Source organism: Haematobia irritans, chromosome 1 (genome assembly GCF_050003625.1).
Source record: "Haematobia irritans isolate KBUSLIRL chromosome 1, ASM5000362v1, whole genome shotgun sequence".
NCBI classification, from domain to species: Eukaryota; Metazoa; Arthropoda; class Insecta; order Diptera; family Muscidae; genus Haematobia; species Haematobia irritans.
In genome coordinates, this window is record NC_134397.1 from 33,045,061 (window position 1) to 33,064,614 (window position 19,554).

Sequence of the window (19,554 nt, forward strand, 5' to 3'; positions counted from 1 at the left end):
TCAACAGTAGGGCTGTTTTCTTTTTGCACTGGATGCAACATTTCTATGGGCTATCCAGAACATCGTTGCACTGGTATTCTATCCAGAACATCTCATCAGCGCAAGTCGCGCCGATGTTGCCAGATTGTATTTGGATAAAGTGACGCTTCTTCGATTCACAATAGCAATTTATTGTGACTATTTTATCGAAAAACATGAAATTCAAAGTGATACAGTGTCATAAATAATCGCAGCATTAAATATTTATTACTAATTGGAGCATTTCATACATTAAAAATGCAAGATTTCACTTCTTTTCTGTGATTGTTTTTAAACAGCTGATGACAGTGTTCCATATTTTTTGAGTTGTCCTGCATAAACGAGTACTCTGTTTTCTTTTAGTCCTTAACGGCTTAGCATATCCAGTGCTAAAAGAAAACAGCCCTAGTATTGAGTTTAATTGACGACATCTTCCATACAAAAATTCTGATTCGACCATCAAAAGCTTCATAAACTCAATTATATTGCCGTAGAATTTGATTTTTATGAAGGTGGTATTGATCCTTTTAATCAATATAGTTATTTATGGTATTTTTTTTATAAAGTTTAGCGACGAGTAGAATTTTTGAACTCGAAAAAGATGGCATTAAAAACGTTAATATTAAATTCACAAGAGCACTCATAACTGAAATGATAAATAGACCACCTGCAAATATTAATATTTCCAAATTTAATGTTGAAACATTTGTTTTCTCCTCCGAAACACATATTTTGAAATATAAGATGTACACTTGGATAGAGGTTCATAATTTCATAAGACTAAAAATGCTTAAAATGAAACCAATACCCACAAGTTCTATAATACATCTTTGGAAGTTTTTTAATAGCAGTAGTAGTAGTTTTTATACCCTGCGCCACACTGTGGAACAGGGTATTATAAGTTAGTGCATATATTTGTAACACCCAGAAGGAGACGAGATAGACACATGGTGTCTTTGGCAATAATGTTCAGGGTGGGTCCCTGAGTCTATATAATCATGTCCGTCCGTCCGTCTGTCTGTCTGTGAACACATTTTTGTGATCAAAGTCTAGGTCGCAATTTAAGTCCAATCGCCTTTAAATTTGGCACATGTTCCTAATTTGGGTCAGAATAGAACCCTATTGATTTTGGAAGAAATCGGTTCAGATTTAGATATAGCTCCCATATATATCTTTCGCCCGATATGCACTAATATGGACCCAGCAGCCAGAGTTTTATACCGATTTGCTTGAAATTTTGTACAAACATAACACTTAGTCGTATAGTCAAGTGTGCAAAATTTGATTGAAATCGGTTCAGATTTAGATATAGCTCCCATACCCTGCCAGCATTTCAACGTTCCATTTCATCCTCATCGCTATCACAGACTCATAAGTGACACTGCAACTATCGCCAACTGTGATGGGGTAAATGTATCAAAAAGTACAAAATGTACATGGAAGTATTTTGCCATCACTATTGTTACAAGAGCCATTTTAGTGTGTAAATATAACCATAGCGATAGGCGGTAGGCGAAACATTTTTGCCGCAACGGCAAATACAATAAGCTTGACGGCGAATAGTTCCCTTTTTCACGTTTCCTAGCGTTTTTGTTGTCAATACAGCATGCTTTGACAATATTAAACAATGAAGTTGAATAAAAACATATAATGGCTTGTTATTTGTTGAGTTATTTCAAGAAAAAATAATCTACACGTGTCCAGGCAACAGCAATTCCTAGTGGTGAGTTGAAAAACTTGATAAGCGATGGCAACACTATACCAGTTTTCGCCAAGGAGTTAGAATAAGTTTTAATTTAGCGACACGCCGCTAGCCGTCACGGTATTCCGTCGCGGATTTTGGGCTTCCCATAAGAAATACACGTAAATAAGTGTTCGCCTACCGCCTATCGCTATGGTTATATTTACACACTTATATTATGTGAAACACCAAGCACAACTAGCTTCTTATATTTTATTTAAATAAAAATGATAATGAAGTGCTAAAAACATAGTTATTTCGCTTAAAATTGTGAAAGGTATATTGGTGAACAATTTTTGACTTTCCAAATGGAATAAAGTGATAGTTTTTCAAATATTTTTCCAGACACGCTGCCTCCATTGGGAATAAAAGCACTGGCTGATAGACGCTACAACATGTAACATGTAACTTGCAACTTGTAACTCAACATCAATCTTTTATTAATGCATAAAAATATGTTAAATGTGATGTGATAGTCGTATAAATGTTATATTTATGGGAATTTATAAATGTTTAATAAAATTAATAATCATCTAAACAATCGGGTTTTACTTGACCACAATGATTCTTTTACAACTATCTTAAAATTCACTTTTTCTGAAGGGGCTCTTATTGGCATCGTTCTAAATTTATTAAAAAAAGGCACCTAATAATTGCACTCATGTGATACTTTTTTGTAGTAACTTGGCGTGGTACAACCCTGCCAACATTTTTTGAATTTGGGGGCGCTTCTGAGAATCCCCACTACGTCGAAAACAGTCGTATACGATATCCAAAACTCCTCGGAAAAGCGCCGTCACTATTGAGAAGTTGTACCACGCCAAGTTACTACAAAAAAGTATCGCATGAGTGCAATTATTAGGAGCCCTTCTGGATACATTTAGAAGGACGCCAATAAGAGCCCCTTCAAACAATCAGACCAAGTGCATTTTAAGATAATTGTAAAAGAATCATTGTGGTCAAGTAAAACACGATTGTTTAGATGTTTATTAATTTTATGAAACATTTATAAATTCTCATAAATATAACATTTATACGACTATCACATCACATTTAACACATTTTTATGCATTAATAAGAGATTGATGTTGAGTTACAAGTTGTAAGTTAAATGTTGTAGCGTCTATCAGCCAGTACTTTTATTCCCAATGGAGGCAGCGTGTCTGGAAAAATATTTGAAAAACTATCACTTTATTCCATTTGGAAAGTCAAAAATTGTTCACCATATACCTTTCCCAATTTTAAGCGTAATATCTATGTTTTCAGAACTTTATTTTCGTTTTTATTTAAATAAAATATAACAAGCTGGTTGTGCTTGGCGTTTCACAAAAAATAAAAATAACAGTAGTGATGGCAAAATACTTTCATGTACATTTTGTACTTTTTGATATGCTTCCCCCATCACAGTTCGCGATGGTTGTGGTGACATTTACGAGTCTGTGGTAGCGACGAGGATGAAATGGAACTTTGAAATGCTGGCAGGGAACTTCTCAATAGTGACGGCGCTTTTCCGAGGAGTTTTGGATATCGTATACGACAGTTTTCGACGTAGTGGGGATTCTCAGAAGTGCCCCCAAATTCAAAAAATGTTGGTAGGGTCGAACGATAAATCATAAATAAACTTTTGCGAAGTTTCCTTAAAATTGCTTCAGATTAAATGTTTCCCATATTTTTTTACTAACATTGTGTTCCACCCTAGTGCATTAGCCGACTTAAATTTTGAGTCTATATATTTTGTAGAAGTCTATCAAATTCTGTCCAGATCGAGTGATATTTAAATGTATGTATTTGGGACAAACCTTTATATATAGCCCCAACACATTTGACGGATGTGATATGGTATCGAAAATTTAGACCTACAAAGTGGTGCAGGGTATAATATAGTCGGCCCCGTCCGACTTTAGACTTTCCTTACTTGTTTTAGTAGTAGTAGTAATTTTAGCTGGTTGAGTAGGAATAGTTTTTGTAGCGGGAACTGGTATGTTAGAATTTATAATATATTTTTGGTGCGTTTTATGCTTTACAGACTATCAGTTATTCCTGACGACAGTGCTCGTGTCGAACATATCCCATATATTGTGCACATTATAAGTTAAGTCCGAAGTCATAATCGATACTGATGCATGTTTATGGGATTGATAACACATTTACCGATTATTTAGTCATCGCCGACAAGTCGTATCGATCCGACACACTGTAAGATTCTTTACAAACACCGACATTCCGTCCGGAATAAGTGTGTAAATATAACCATAGCGATAGGCGGTAGGCGAAACATTTTTGCCGCAACGGCAAATACAATAAGCTTGACGGCGAATAATTCCCTTTTTCACGTTTCCTAGCGTTTTTGTTGTCAATACAGCATGCTTTGACAATATTAAACAATGAAGTTGAATAAAAACATACAATGGCTTGTTATTTGTTGAGTTATTTCAAGAAAAAATAATCTACACATGTCCAGGCAACAGCAATTCCTAGTGGTGAGTTAAAAAAATTGATAAGCGATGGCAAACTATACCAGTTTTCGCCAACGAGTTAGAATAAGTTTTAATTTAGCGATACGCCGCTAGCCGTCACGGTATTCCGTCGCGGATTTTGGGCTTCCCATATGAAATACACGTAAATAAGTATTCGCCTACCGCCTATCGCTATGGTTATATTTACACACTAACTGATAGTCTGTAAAGCGCATTTTGCCCTTCGGAAGTTGGCATCACTGGTTCTCAGTATCCCCAATAAACACAAGCATTGGAGAAATGCTTATATTCAACACGTTTTCAAACATTTTTTCAAAGAATTACCTTAAAATTCAATTTGAGAAATTGTGGAGAAAATCGCGTTCTCAACAAAAAACAGACATTAACCTCAACAGTAGAATTCAACACGAGTACCAATTTCTCAACATAGTAGCAACAACTTTTCAAACTAAATTTATTTTTAATACTTCAAACCCATTGGAACATTTGTTGAAGGCAAGCAATATGCAAGGCCATTTGAACTAATGTTGAAGATGGGATTCACTATCAAATTGATATGGCGTTACCTACGAAAAATGTTCATCGTTGCCCAGTAAACACAGGATGAGCGTTTTTCAAATGCAACAACTTTTCAGTTTGAGTGTAAATATAATTTTCAACATAAATTCAACTTGACTTGAAATAGCTCATCTTCAATACATCTTCAAATTGTTTGCGAATTACTTCCAATTTGCCAAACTCTTGACGAAATCTTTGAAAAGGTGTTGAAGATAATATGAGAAAACTTTGACAAAACACTACCCTAAAATGCAACGAAAAAACCATGTGGCTTTCAATACTTATTTGTGCAACGAAGTTCGTGGTCAATTGCAAGAAATAAAAAAATGGAAAATTTAAGCAAATAACCAAATAGTTTATAAAAATAGGTAAGTGAAAATAAAAAAATGAAATAAAACTTTAAGGAAGTCATTTAGTGATTTAGTATATCTCTTTGCAGAAAACTAAAATTATGGATTGTACGTTCTTGAAAACATTAAAAAGCTGACCAATGAAAAAATGGTGGACAATTAACTGGAACTGCTTCAAATAGTTTATAATAATTGGTACGTCAATATGAAAAATTAAATCAACACTTTAAAGAAGTCACTAAATTTAAATCTCTTTCCAGAAAACTAAAATCTTTGGATGCTACATCCTTGCAAACAATAAGAAGCTGACCAATGAAAAATGAGTGGCTTATCGACAAGAAAAAGTTTCCAGAAACGTTAGAAGTGCAACCAAATAAAATTGTTAAAAACAACAAATTGTTGAAATCAACAACTTCTGGATGAAAATGTGCATCACTTCGTCAGTTTAATTCATATGCTATTATCAGTTTAAAATGGATATTTTGTGAATTGCTTCTGCTGGAAATCAATTCTAACACGCGGTCCAGTACGTTCCTAATTTCAAATTGCCCGCATGTTAATAAATTTTAATGCTGTTTTATGACACCAAAAGGAAGGAAATCGAATTATCAATGCAAAAGTGTTTACTAATAATGTTGAAGATATTTAAAGTTTTGTTGTTTATAAATTAATGGTTCTTCAAGCTCGAGGTCTTTTTAAAATATTTTATTTATTATTCCCAATATTTCGCGATTACGATATTGAATCGCTTCCTCAGAGGTATGTATAGTATCCACAACACAAAATACTTAAAGCTACTGTAGATTCACTACCCTCGTCAGCTGTCTGTATTGCACTGACGAGGGTAGTGAATCTACAGTAGCTTTAAGTATTTTGTGTTGTGGATACTATACATACCCCTGAGGAAGCGATTCAATATCGTAATCGCGAAATATTGGGAATAATAAATAAAATATTTTAAAAAGACCTCGAGCTTGAAGAACCATTAATTTATAATTCTAACAAAAAGGTCGACCAAAAATCAAACAAAACTTAATAGTTTTGTTGTTTGTTTTGTTTTTTTTTTTTTGTTCTTATTTGTTGATATGTTTAATAAGATTATTATTTATCAATTGGTATTGTAGTGTATTATGCAGTGTAGTGTATTAGTATATATTTTTTTTTGATGAAAATGAATAAATTATACAAAATTCATAGAATTTTGGCTTTGACTTTCAATTTGAAGTGGGGATATCATTCATACAAATTTAGTTTGAAAAGTATTTGCGACGATGTTAATTTTGAATTTGACTCGCATCGAAAATTGTTTGACAAAGTATTGAGTAGCGACGTATTTCAATTTGAGGAGAACACTTGAGATATTATTGCTAATGTGTTGAATTTCACTGTTGAGGGTAATGTCTGTTTTTTGTTGAGAACGCGATTTTCTCAACAATTTCTCAACTTGAATATTACCCTAATCCTTTGAAAAAATGCTTGAAAAATTGTTGAAATTTAGCATTTTTCAAACGTTTGTGTTTATTGGGTGTGTTTGTTGGGAAATAACGGCGTGATATAAAAAAGGTACAAAATGTGGCCAGTGATGGAATTTTTGTTGATAAAATAATAATTACAATAAATAATACATAATAAAAAATTAGCAAAAACTAACAGGGATGAAATTTGATTACGAGATTACACACACTGCACGAGAAATTATACATTTATTGACTTCATACAACATAAGAAAAATATTTGAATTAAACAACAATAAATACATCTTAGACTGCCAACAATGAATTTAAGAACCCTGCCAATTTTTGTTTGATTTTGACGGCACTACTGAGAATCTCCACCACGTCGAAAACAATCGTATACGACGTCAAAAACTCATGGGAAAAGTCACTATTGGGAAGTTGTACAATGCCAAGTTACTACGAAAAAGTTTCTCATTAAAGCAATTATTAGGTGCCTTTTTAGATCAATTTAGAACGACGCCAATAAGAGCCCCTTCAAACTATCAGAAAAAGTGCATTTTAAGGTAGTTGTAAAAGAAGAATTTATTAATTTGATTAAAGATTTATAAATTCTTACTTTTATCTCATCACATTTAAATTATCTCTCATCACATTTAACATAACTTTTTTGTTTTATACGTAGCAAGTTACATGTTGCAGCGTCTATCAGCCGTTTGTTTATTCTCGAAAATTGTTCACCATATACCTTTCACAATTTTAAGCGTAATAACTATGTTTTCAGTACTTTATATTCGTTTTTATTTAAATAATTTATAATAAGCTAGTTGCACTTGGCGTTTCACAAAATATAAAATGGCTCTTCTAACAATAGTGATGGCAAAATACTTTCATGTACATTTTGTACTTTTTGATATGCTTCCCCCATTACAGTTGGCGATTGTTGTAGTGACATTTATGAGTCTGTGGTAGCGATGAAGATGAAATGGAACTTTGAAATGCTGGCAGGGATAATTATGGATTGATAGGACTTTTAAAGGGCATATGATGACATCAAATTCGGAGTTTAAAGCTAGGAATTGGTTTATATCGGGTCTACATATATTTTTGAAGGACCGAATTGGGCCAATGTTTGCATGGTTGTTACACAACAACATTTTTTTCTGATTCAATCACGAAATAATTGATCCAATTAATTTTTAATTGAAATGTCTTAAATCACAGAAATAATAGTATCAATTAAAAAATTAATTGAAGGTCAATTAAAAAGTTAATTGATCCAATTAAATAATTAATTGATACTATTATTTTTGTGATTGATTTTTGTTTCAATTAAAAAATTTGTTGAATCAATTAAATTTTTAATTGAATATTTTTTAAAACTCAATTAAAATTTTAATTGGAAAAATTTTTGTGAAATTTTTTTGTGTGTAGGGAGCGGTGAAAATCCTTCAAGAGGCCCTGGAAGCCAAATCTGCGAATCGGTTTATATGGGGGCTATTAAAAATATCAATGCATCCAAATTTTTATCAGATAAACACGATCTTTTCATGTTGTCGACGGATCCTTTATCATTGTCTTTTATTTTATATGGTACGAATTCCATTGTTCAAAGAAGGACCTTATCGTTTATTCTTTTTTTATGAAATTGTGCTTTTTATAGTAAACCTCATGTTCAATAAATTCCTACTCAAAGTGTATCATATATGTGTTTATTTACTCAATTTGTCGGGAATGAAATCAAGGGGCCATTTGCACTGAAGGTGTATCATATATGTTTATTAAATCAATTTGTCGGGTATGAAATCAAGGGGCCATTTGCACTGAATGAAGACTCCAATGTATTAATAAATAATTCCAAAAAAAAAACACAAAAGTAACCGATTGCAATTAGTTCCCGAAAAATCCTAGGATTCGGGATTAATCCCCTCCTGAAAATCCCTGGATTTTGGGGCGGGATTTATCCCAATCCTACTACTAAGGAGATTCCTATATTGACATCTCTATCTATACGTGAAACATATACAATACGTTTGGCAATAATTGGTGACTATAAATCAGCTGACATTGGCGATTGGCCTCCAAGAAAGAATCCTCTCTGTTGTTTTGTTAAAACGTCGAAGAAAATCTTGGAATTCAGACCGATTTGCGGAAAAACGAAATTTCGTATGAATTTTTGAATATATCACTTCGGAAAGCTGGTCGCGACTTTCGTACTTTGTGTGGGAATGTTAGTTTAAATTTAGAGACCTATATTAAAATCACAAACAAAAATAGTGTAAAAGAAAACATAAAAAGCAAAACAAAATAATAAAAAAAAAATAATAATGCAACAATTTCGTTCATATTCTGATTGGGAGATGGTCGAAGCACTTGGGGAAGGTGCTTTCGGCCAGGTCCACAGATGGCGACATACCATAACTCGCCAAGAAATGGGTAAGATTCCGATCATTCGCCATTTTTTATGGATATATAGGTAATAACACCTATAGCAGCTGGCGCGCAACAAGTGATTTTATTGCACTGTCTATATAGAATTCCAGGATTTGCATTATTCGATACACATCACCCCTGTACCCCCTCTATTAACGTTTTGTGTTGTTGCTGTTTTAGACAGAAAGAGATTTGTTTGTGTTGAATTATACCCATCACCATAGGATGTGGGGGTATATTAACTATGTCATTGCGTTTGTAACACATCGAATTATTGGTCTAAGACCCTATAAAGTATATATATTCTGGGTCGTGGTGAAATTCTATTTCGATCTAGCCGTGTCAATAAAAACTAAATCCGTTACAATTTCAGGCAAATCCGATAAAAACTACGGTTTATATAAGCCCAAGGAGTTAAATCGGGAATTCAATCTATATGGTTGCTTTGCCAAAAACATGCACCGATACACAAGATTCAGCACACCTAACTGTGGTTCTGAAAACCCTACAGAATCTAGACCCCAAATCGGAGAGCGGTTTTATATGGGGGATATATCAATATCTGTACCGATACACAATTTATTCGGAACACCTATTTATGGTCCTCAAAAAACTATAGATTTTACATTTCGAGCAAATTAGATAAAAACTACGGTTTCTAGACGCTCAAGAAGTAAAATTAGGTGATCGGGCTATATGGGGGCTATAGAGAACCATAGACCGATACACACCAATTCCGGAATTTTTGGCAAATTTTATGAAAGGTTCGGGACACTTCCTGGAGATGAAATTCCGGGACAATCCACGCGAATCCCGGCCATCTGGCAAGCCTAACTAAGATCCCAGAGATAATTCGATTTAGATATGTCCATTTGTTCATTTACATTGTTTTTGGATTAGGAACCATGAATATTTGTTTTTATAGATATCGGATGAAATAAAAATACAATTGTATAATCGTATTTAATTAAAATGATCCAAGGATATTGCCCTCTCTGTGTCTGACCCGAAATAAACCAACCAAAGTATATCAATCTTGGCGGTAATACAATTACAATGAAAATTTTAACAAAGTTAGAAATAAAGGTTTTGACAAGATTTTCTATATAAATAAAATTTTGACAAAATTTTCTATAGAAATAAAATTTTGACAAAATTTTCTATAGAAATAAAATTTTGACAAAATTTTCTATATAAATAAAATTTTGACAACATTTTCTATAGAAATAAAATTTTGACAAAATGTTTTCTATAGAAATACAATTTTGAGAAAATGTTTTCTATAGAAATAAAATTTTGACAAAATGTTTTCTATAGAAATAAAATTTTGACAAAATGTTTTTATAGAAATAAAATTTTGACAAAACGTTTTCTATAGAAATAAAATTTTGACAAAATGTTTTCTATAGAAATAAAATGTTGAAAAAATGTTTCCTATAGAAAAAAAAAATTTGACAAAACGTTTTCTATAGAAATAAAATTTTGACAAAATGTTTTCTATAGAAATAAAATTTTGACAATATGTTTTCTATATAAATAAAATTTTGACACAATGTTTTCAATAGAAATAACATTTGCACAAAATGTTTCCTATAGAAATAAAATTTTGACAAAATTTCCTATAAAAATAAAATTTTGACATAATTTTTTATAGAAATAAAATTTTGACAAAATTTTCTATAGAAATAAAATTTTGATAATTTTTTTTTATAGACATACAATTTTGACAAAAGTGTCTATTGAAATCGGATAGACTTTTTTATTTTCTGAGCAGATCTGGCGAAGACCATCCATCTGTCAGTTCATCTATTGAAATCACGCTACCTTCCGAAAGAAACAAGTTATCGACATGAAACTTTGTTCCAGTAATGCAAGTACATCATATATGACCACTTTTAAATATAGCCCCCATATGAACCAATCTCAAGATTTGACTTACGGCTGCACCACCGTGGTGCAATGGTTAACATGCCCGACTTACATACACAAGGTCGTGGGTTCGATTTTTGCTTCGACCGAACACCAAAAAAGTTTTTCAGCGGTGGATTATCCCACCTCAGTAATGCTGGTGACATTTCTGAGGGTTTTAAAAGCTTCTCTAAGTGGTTTCACTGCAATGTGGAACGCCGTTCGGACTCGGCTATAAAAAGGAGGTCCCTTGTCATTGAGCATAACATGGAATCGGGCAGCACTCAGTGATAAGAGAGAAGTTCAATGTGGTATCACAATGGACTGAATAGTCTAAGTGAGCCTGATACATCGGGCTGCCACCTAACCTAACCTAACATAAGCTACGGCTGATATTTTGGACCTGATACTTATATGCCCTCTAACAAAATCGGCCCATAATTATTTAGAGACCTCCGGATTCTCTGGAAAAATCAAATTTCATCCGATTCGACATGAGGTTAGAGGGCATATCATGGTACATGATATGTCCTCTAACTACCATACAAAATTTGGTCAAATTGATCCAAATAAATATATACAGCCCCCTTTATAAACCGATCCCCAGAGTTGACTTCAGGATCCTGTGGAAGGAGCAAATTTCATCTGGTTCGTGATGTCAGTATATGCTTGTAAATAATCATGCAAAAAGTTGATCCATAATTTTGGATCAATAATTTTTTATGGACCAATATAAACCGACTCCCAAGATTTTACTTCTGGAACCTCATGGAGGAACACATTTTGTCCGGTCGCATTGAATCACGATGCGAAAGTTGGTTCATATCGGTTCAAAAGTATAGATACTTCTACAAAAATCGATCAAGAATATAAAGTGGTATTTAATAATCTTCCTTCTTTTATTTTACAAAGACGCCATATCGATTAGGATGCAATTTTGTAGCCAATTTTAACAAGGCCCATAATTATTTAGAGACCTCCGGATTCTCTGGAAGAAGCAAATTTCATCCGATTCGACAAGAGGTTAGAGGGCATATCATGGTACATGATATGCCCTCTAACTACCATACAACATTTGGTCAAATTGATCCAAATAAATATATACAGCCCCCATATAAACCGATCCCCAGAGTTGACTTCAGGATCCTGTGGAAGGAGCAAATTTCATCTGGTTCGTGATGTCAGTATAAGCTTGTAAATAATCATGCAAAAAGTTGATCCCTATTTTTGGATCATTAATTTTATATGGACCAATATAAACCGACTCCCAAGATTTTACTTCTGGAACCTCATGGAGGAACACATTTTGTCCGGTCGCATTGAATCACGATGCGAAAGTTGGTTCATATCGGTTCAAAAGTATAGATACTTCTACAAAAATCGATCAAGAATATAAAGTGGTATTTAATAATCTTCCTTCTTTTATTTTACAAAGACGCCATATCGATTAGGATGCAATTTTGTAGCCAATTTTAACAAGGCTTAAGAAGCCTTGCCATCGTCAATGACAAGCGATTTCCTTTTCATAGCCGAGTCCGAACCGCATTTAACATTAGGGTGAAACCACTTAGAGAAGTTTTGAAATGCAACAGCTTGCAACTCCTTTTTGATAGACTCAAGACAATAGTCATATCAAGCAAAACTTAATCAGTAAAACTATATTTCCATCCAAAGAAATAAAGTCTTTAAATTAGCAACACATCGCTCTACTGTCTTTACAATCATTTATTATTGGTTACGTCATAACAAAATGTAAGGTCTTTGTCAAACAAAGAGATACATTTTAACACTCCATTTGTACTTAAGTTTGTATTCTTAAAAAACCGCAATGCTATTTGTAACTGCATTTTTCATAAAATAATAAAACAAATAAGCATTAGATAACAAATTCACAGAAAAAGCCGGTCGGTCCTCAGTGACTGAATTTAATATAGTTATCGAAATCTATTGAATTGTTTGCCCCAACATCAAATTTTTTCCGAAACCATTTCGCTATCGGTGGTCTTATCAAAGTACTACTAGCACTATTCCGAAACCGGTGAAAAAGGAAATAAAAAAACAATAACTTATTGTTCGTTTATACTTATAAGTTTCTAGATTTGTGTATTCACGTTTATTTAAATTCATCTTAGCATCTCTAATACATGCAAATATTGCTTGCATCGCAAAACAGAAATAAGAACTGTACGCTAAACTTAAATCGAATGAATCATTTTCCCTCCAACAATGTTTTATTGAAAGATTATCACTCTCTCGCATCGGAGAAGTCTACTCGGACGCTATAGAATTTACATGTAAGATTTTTTTTTTATAAATATTCAACCCATGTCATACGCTAATAGTCTGAAATGTGGGTATTTTTTAATTATTGATATGATCCAAAATCATTTTTTATATGAATGGGGACTCCCTTTGGTTTGCCGGATACAAAGCACCTATTTTTAGAATAAGTTTTCTCAATCAAAAACAAACAAAAAAACGTATACGACACGCAATTTTGAGAACATTTTTCTTATATGTATGTACATATTTATTTATATATACATAAGTATGTAGACCATTGTTTGAAAAGGAAAAAAGTACAACTATACAAAATGTTTAAAAATTCAAAATTTTCACAAATTAGATTGTGTGGAAATTCCTATAAAGAAATTGCACAATACTTTTTCTGCACACAAAAAAGTCGACAAATTATTCTAAGGCCATTTCATTTTAATTTTAGTAAACAAAAGTTATATACACTGATAGAAAAAAAGTCTGCTAAAAACAGCAGTCGGTGTCTGCTGTACACAGAAAAAAGTCCGTTGTTAAACTGATGCTAAAATTTACTTTATTTTTAGTTATATACACAGATATATAGTTATATACACTGATAGAAAAAAGTCAGCTAAAAACAGCAGTCGGTGTCTTTTGTACAAAGAAAAAAGTTCGTTGTTAAACTGATGATAAAATTAACTTTATTTATACATCTTGTTATTTGATGTATTTTTTCCTGTCACGACGTTCACAATTTGATTCAAATAATGGTCAGAACTCGAACTTGTGTAATCTATTCTGGGGTTCCTAAGGTTCTATAATAGGACCAATACTATTTAGTCCATAACGTATTCCATCATATACATTTTTCTTACATTACCCATTCACATCCTCAATATATTCCTAGACTCGATGAAGATATTAGACGTGTATTCATTTGGGCTTCCGCTAACAAAATAAGATTTAACCTCGACAAGACTTTTTGAAGTAGCTAAAATGAGCAACTCGGACAATACTACTCATAACAAGACAACAACTTCAACTAATGATCTTACATGCTTAGGTTTTGATATTGACCGTAATCTAAATTTTACGGACCATGTAGCTTTCGTATTTGTTCAAAGGTTAATTTTACTTTGGAGAAATTGTACAGTTTAAATATTTTTTTTTCTGATCACATAAGGTACATATTGACCCAGTTTCTAGTGATGCCACATCTGACACACGGCATACAAGTCGTCTCTGACATTTTAAGATCTAATATACGGTGACTGTCGTCATCGTGTATTGTGATTTGTCTATGGTAATCGCTGTAGGAATGGCTATGAACATTACGGTAAGGAGTTTCTAGGATGCTCGTTTTATGACTTTATAAGTTCAAGGTGTCTATAACACTTTTTCCGGGTCATGAAATAGGGCAGACCCATATCATATCATCTTAACTTTTAATTCCTCAATTCCAACAGAAATTATCAGATTTTAATAGAGCATTTCAATCGAGAAATTTTTGAACGCTCACACGGTTGCCACTCGAGCCAAAAATTTGGAGAAAATTTTACCAAAAAACTAACAAACAAAAAATTCATATTTTGCAAACATTACAACAACAACATTAAAACATTTTGTCAAAATTTTATTTCTATAGAAAATTTTCTCAAAATTTTATTTCCATAGAAAATATTGTCAAAATTTTTTTTCTATAGAAAATTTTGTCAAAATTTTATTTCTATAGAAAATTTTGTCAAAATTTTATTTCTATTGAACATTTTATTTTATTCTTTTCCTCTGTTGGTTAAGCTACACCTGTAGTTTAGTCAATGCATGGTTTTTAAGCTGAAATCAAAAAACAACAACAATGAAAAAAAATAACCAACAGTAACAAAACAAAATTTTATTTCTTTAGAAAATTTTGTCAAAATTTTATTTCTGTAGAAAATTTTGTCAAAATTTAATTTCTATAGAAAGTTTTGTCAAAATTTTATTTCTTTAGAAAATTTTGTCAAAATTTTATTTCTATAGAAAATTTTGTCAAAATTTTATTTCTATAGAAAATTTCTTCAAAATTTTATTTCTATAGAAAATTTCTTCAAAATTTTATTTCTACAGAAAATTTTGTCAAAATTTCATTCCTAAAGAAAATTTTGCTAAAATGTTATTTCTATAGAACATTTTATCACAGTTTTATTTCTATAAAAAATTTTGTCAAAATTTCATTCCTAAAGAAAATTTTGTCAAAATTTTATTTCTATAGAAAATTTTGTCAAAATTTTATTTCTATAGAAAATTTTGTCAAAATTTTATTTCTATAGAAAATTTTGTAAATTTGTTTAGGGTAATTCACTAAACCCAAAGTGAACTACACTTGAAACTCCCGTAGTTCACTTTGGGTTTAGTGAATTACGCGAATTTATTCAGATAATTGGTTGATAGTTTTTCTGCAAGTAAAGGATGCTGATGAGGAATGTGGTAATTCCGAAACAGCTGTCCATCCAACCGTCTTGCAGGCTATAGGACTTTTCCCAAATAAATTTTATTTCTATAGAAAATTTTGTCAAAATTTAATTTCTACAGAAAATTTTGTCAAAATTTTATTTCTATAGAAAATTTTTTCAAAATTTTATTTCTATACAAAATTTTATTTCTATGGAAAAATTTTTCAAAAATTTATTTGTATAGAAAATTTTATCAAAATTTTATTTCTATAGAAAATTTGTGAAGTATTTGCAAAAATTTACCAAAACATCAAGAATTCTACCAATCTAACATACCAAACAGTAAAAAATCTACAATTTTGGTAGAATTCGACCAACAGTGGTTTCTACACTAAAAAAAAGTTTACTTGGATCCAAAGATTTTGACCTTAACTTAAGGATTTTGGTATTGATTCCGAGCCAAAGATGCGGCTTCTTTAAAATAAATACATTTTTTAGCGACCTATCTGGCTTTGAATCTAGGATCAATAAAATTAAAATTAGGATACAGATCTCATTTATCAAATTTTCATTCTCTTTTCGAGGTTTATTTATAAAGGTGCTCACGTACAAATAAATGCCAGTTTAAAAATCCAAATTACGACGGATACCTCAAAGTAAAAAATGTTTTTTTAATTCCAAAAAAAAATTTAAACCAAAGACGCTAAATCCTCAAAATAAGTCTTAGCCTATATTTGAAGCGTTTTTATCTTAAATCTAAAGTTTCACAATTTCAGTTAATTTAAGGACAATTTCTTTAAATCAAAAATGTGTTTCTTTACTTTAAGAAAAATTAGCCTTAGTTCATAGACATGTGACTTTAACGGAGGGACGCACATTTACAAAATTTGTGTCCTAAATTTAATGAAAAAAAATTTTGAAGTAAAGATTATAAATTTCATTTTAATTAAATTTTCATTAATTTAAAGAAATTTGTCCTTAATATTTTGTAAATTTCGCATCTCAAAATTTAGGTTACGTAATCTTTAATATCACGTAAATATTTTTTTCAGTGTAGGCTTTGAAATCGTCTCCCTACAACTTTATCGCATTTAAATTTTAAATAGTTAGATTTTATTAGGGAAATTGCATTTTTAAATTTTAGTTTAGGATATCTTTATATGTCTCATGAATTGTATTTTTTATCAATATGTAGTAAGAAATAGACCTGAATTGTTTAATAAAAATGAGATTGAGAATGAATTCTCAAAATTTGCAATATAATTTTTGGCCATTTTTCGCACGACATAGTTCATTTTTCCCATAACATAGTTTACTTTTTTGTTGTGTAAAATTAGGTTTTAAAATGTTAACGCAAAGTTTTGTTCCAGCCTAAAATATCCTTAAAACCTTTAAATTCCCTAATTTAAGTTAGGTTAGGTTTAATTGGTAAGATTTTTCCTTTATTTTTAGTTCATTTTTGCTTTTAGAGAAGGATGCATTTCATAAATGGTAGTTAAAAATCCACAAGTGTCAGAAAATTTTCTTTAATTTAATTAATCTAAAAATTTGGAATACCATTTAGTTTAATTTTCGCACGAGCTAGTTATTTTTTCCCCCATAACATAGTTTACTTTTTTGCAGACGTTTTGCTATTTTAGCAAATTTTTCTCCTTATATTATGTTTCATCCTAATCATATCGTTTTCAAGGCCCCAAATAGTTAATTCCAGTTTCTAAACATTTGTTTGCTTGCAGCCAAATATCTTAAATATAAGTGAGTTGGTATACAAAAAAAAAAAAAACACATTTATTTATATACAAAATATGTAAGCCGATAAGCAATCATGATTCATGAATATTTACTCATCAACCCACACCGTGGTGCAATGGTTAGCATGCCCGCTTTGCATACACAAGGTCGTGGGTTCGATTCCTGCTTCGATAGAACACCAAAAAGTTTTTCAGCGGTGGATTAACCCACCTCAGTAATGCTGGTGAGACATTGTGGAACGCCGTTCGGACTTGGCTATTAAAAGGAGGTCCCTTGTCATTGAGCTTAACATGGAATCGGGCAGCACTCAGAGAGAAGATCACCAATGTGGTATCACAATGGACTGAATAGTCTAAGTGAGCCTGATACATCGGGCTGCCACCTAGCCTAACCCACACTTTTATTTGTTGCAATTAAACTTGCAGTATTACATATCTTGACATGTTTTCGTTATCTATTTCCATCGCCATCTTTATCTCTTTCCTCTATTTTCTCTTGCTCTCTCCGATGTTTCTATGTTTATTCGAAATTTCTAAAATAATATCTGTTTGCATCCAAAAACATTATATTTAAAAATATGTAATGTCCCAATCATTAACATATATGTCCCAAACAAATTAGACTAGTTTATGAATATTATATGCTTGCACTTTGAGTTCCAAACATATAATGTTTTCACCGAAACATACAAAATACAGTTTTTTTGTCCTTGTGTTTATGCCTAAATAGAAATGTCATTCGGATCGACAAAAATATCCGCAATTCAAAAATAATGCAATAATATCATCGTGAATATATACATATATTTTTTTAAATAAACTTAGATGCAAATGTTATTGTTGGCTTGGAAGCAATACAATAAGCTGTGTGAACTATGTTAAATAATCACTAATTCTAACAATTCTCAAACTTAGTTCAATTTGTATTGCTCCTAATGCTTAGAAGATGTTTGTTTATTTACATTTCTATTCTTGGAATTTAGCCAGTAATTTAGAGAATGGCCGGAGTGTATAGCAAAGAAAATGTATACACACACAATTTTGCTAATAAACGTAAGAACTGAATTTCAAACGTTATCAATAAAATATTCCTGTTGTGGTTTATTAAAATTTAAATCGACACGTGCGGCGATAGATGAGAGCAAAAAACGTTTGTTGTTGAAACAATGTAATAGCTAATTGCATATTACTCGACTTATGTTGCTATATACACTCAAAGAAATTTGTTAATAATCTGTTTAAACAACAAAATGCCTGTTGAAAAAGGGAAAGCAGTCACTGAAATCGCAAAAAAAAAAATATTAGAAGTATGTCTTGTATTTGCTAAAAGAAAAAAAATGTTTTCTGATCGCTTTTAGGAGCCTTTAAAAATTTTAAAGGTCAAGAGTATAGAAAAAAATTATTGTTTGTTCTTGAAAATACCTCAAAACTAAATATTTTTGGAATAGTTCTTTGTTAGATCATGAAGTACGAAAATGTAACAGAAGACTTTGACCGTTGTTTTTAGCTGACCTTTTTCTATGAGGGTATGAAACCGCATCCATTGGATATGGCGAATAAACTATAATTTTATTACTTTACCATTATAGATTTATTATTGACGGTTGAACACAGTGAAACAAAAGAGAAAATAACTTTAAATAAATTTAATTAAAAAGCATATAGCTTTAGATGCTAGTATTTTTTTTTGTCAATTTATTATAATTTATAAATATGTATACACTGAAAAAACTGTGTTTTTCAGGAAAGTAAATTTTAGTTAATCTTAGAAAAAATAGATTAATTTTAGAAAATTTTAACTAAAGTGTATTAGAAAGGTAGATGTCGATTTTACAAAAATAAGTAAATAACTTTCAAATTCAAGAAAATTTATTGGACAAAATTATTATTTTTCACTTATTAAAGAAAAGTTTGTAGTTTGAAGGAAAAAATTGGAGTTCAAAATTGCAAAAATGTCTTTAGTGCCATATGAAGTTCAAGATGGGCGCATTATTGGTAAAATTTACAAATTTTAAAAAAATTCTAAATTATTTTGTGGGAGACACGAATTTAACAGGTTGGCTGATAAGTCCCCGGTCTAACAAGGAAAAACACATTTTTTTTGTCAAAATTCGTTTTTATTATTCAAGAGCGATACAACGATTATAACGACCTTCCAATTTTTTGATACTATTTT

At 31.4% G+C, this 19,554-nt stretch overlaps 2 protein-coding genes and 1 long non-coding RNA gene across 3 annotated transcripts in view; all 3 read left to right on the plus strand.

The window, feature by feature from the left end:
• LOC142222988 (uncharacterized) overlaps nucleotides 1-19,554 on the plus strand; it is a 184,005-nt gene that overhangs the window by 38,925 nt on the left and 125,526 nt on the right. The window lies entirely within an intron of this gene.
• On the plus strand, nucleotides 4,821-5,573 carry LOC142238108 (uncharacterized). Its single transcript, XR_012722652.1, has 3 exons — nucleotides 4,821-5,162; nucleotides 5,234-5,339; nucleotides 5,405-5,573. It is a non-coding gene; the product is annotated as an uncharacterized LOC142238108 (long non-coding RNA).
• Nucleotides 8,689-19,554, plus strand: part of LOC142220539 (inhibitor of nuclear factor kappa-B kinase subunit beta-like) — a 38,010-nt gene continuing 27,144 nt past the window's right edge. Inside the window, exon 1 of the mRNA XM_075289726.1 lies at nucleotides 8,689-9,034. Coding sequence (XP_075145841.1) covers nucleotides 8,926-9,034 — 109 coding nt within the window. The 5' untranslated portion in view covers nucleotides 8,689-8,925. The remainder of the gene's footprint in view (nucleotides 9,035-19,554) is intronic.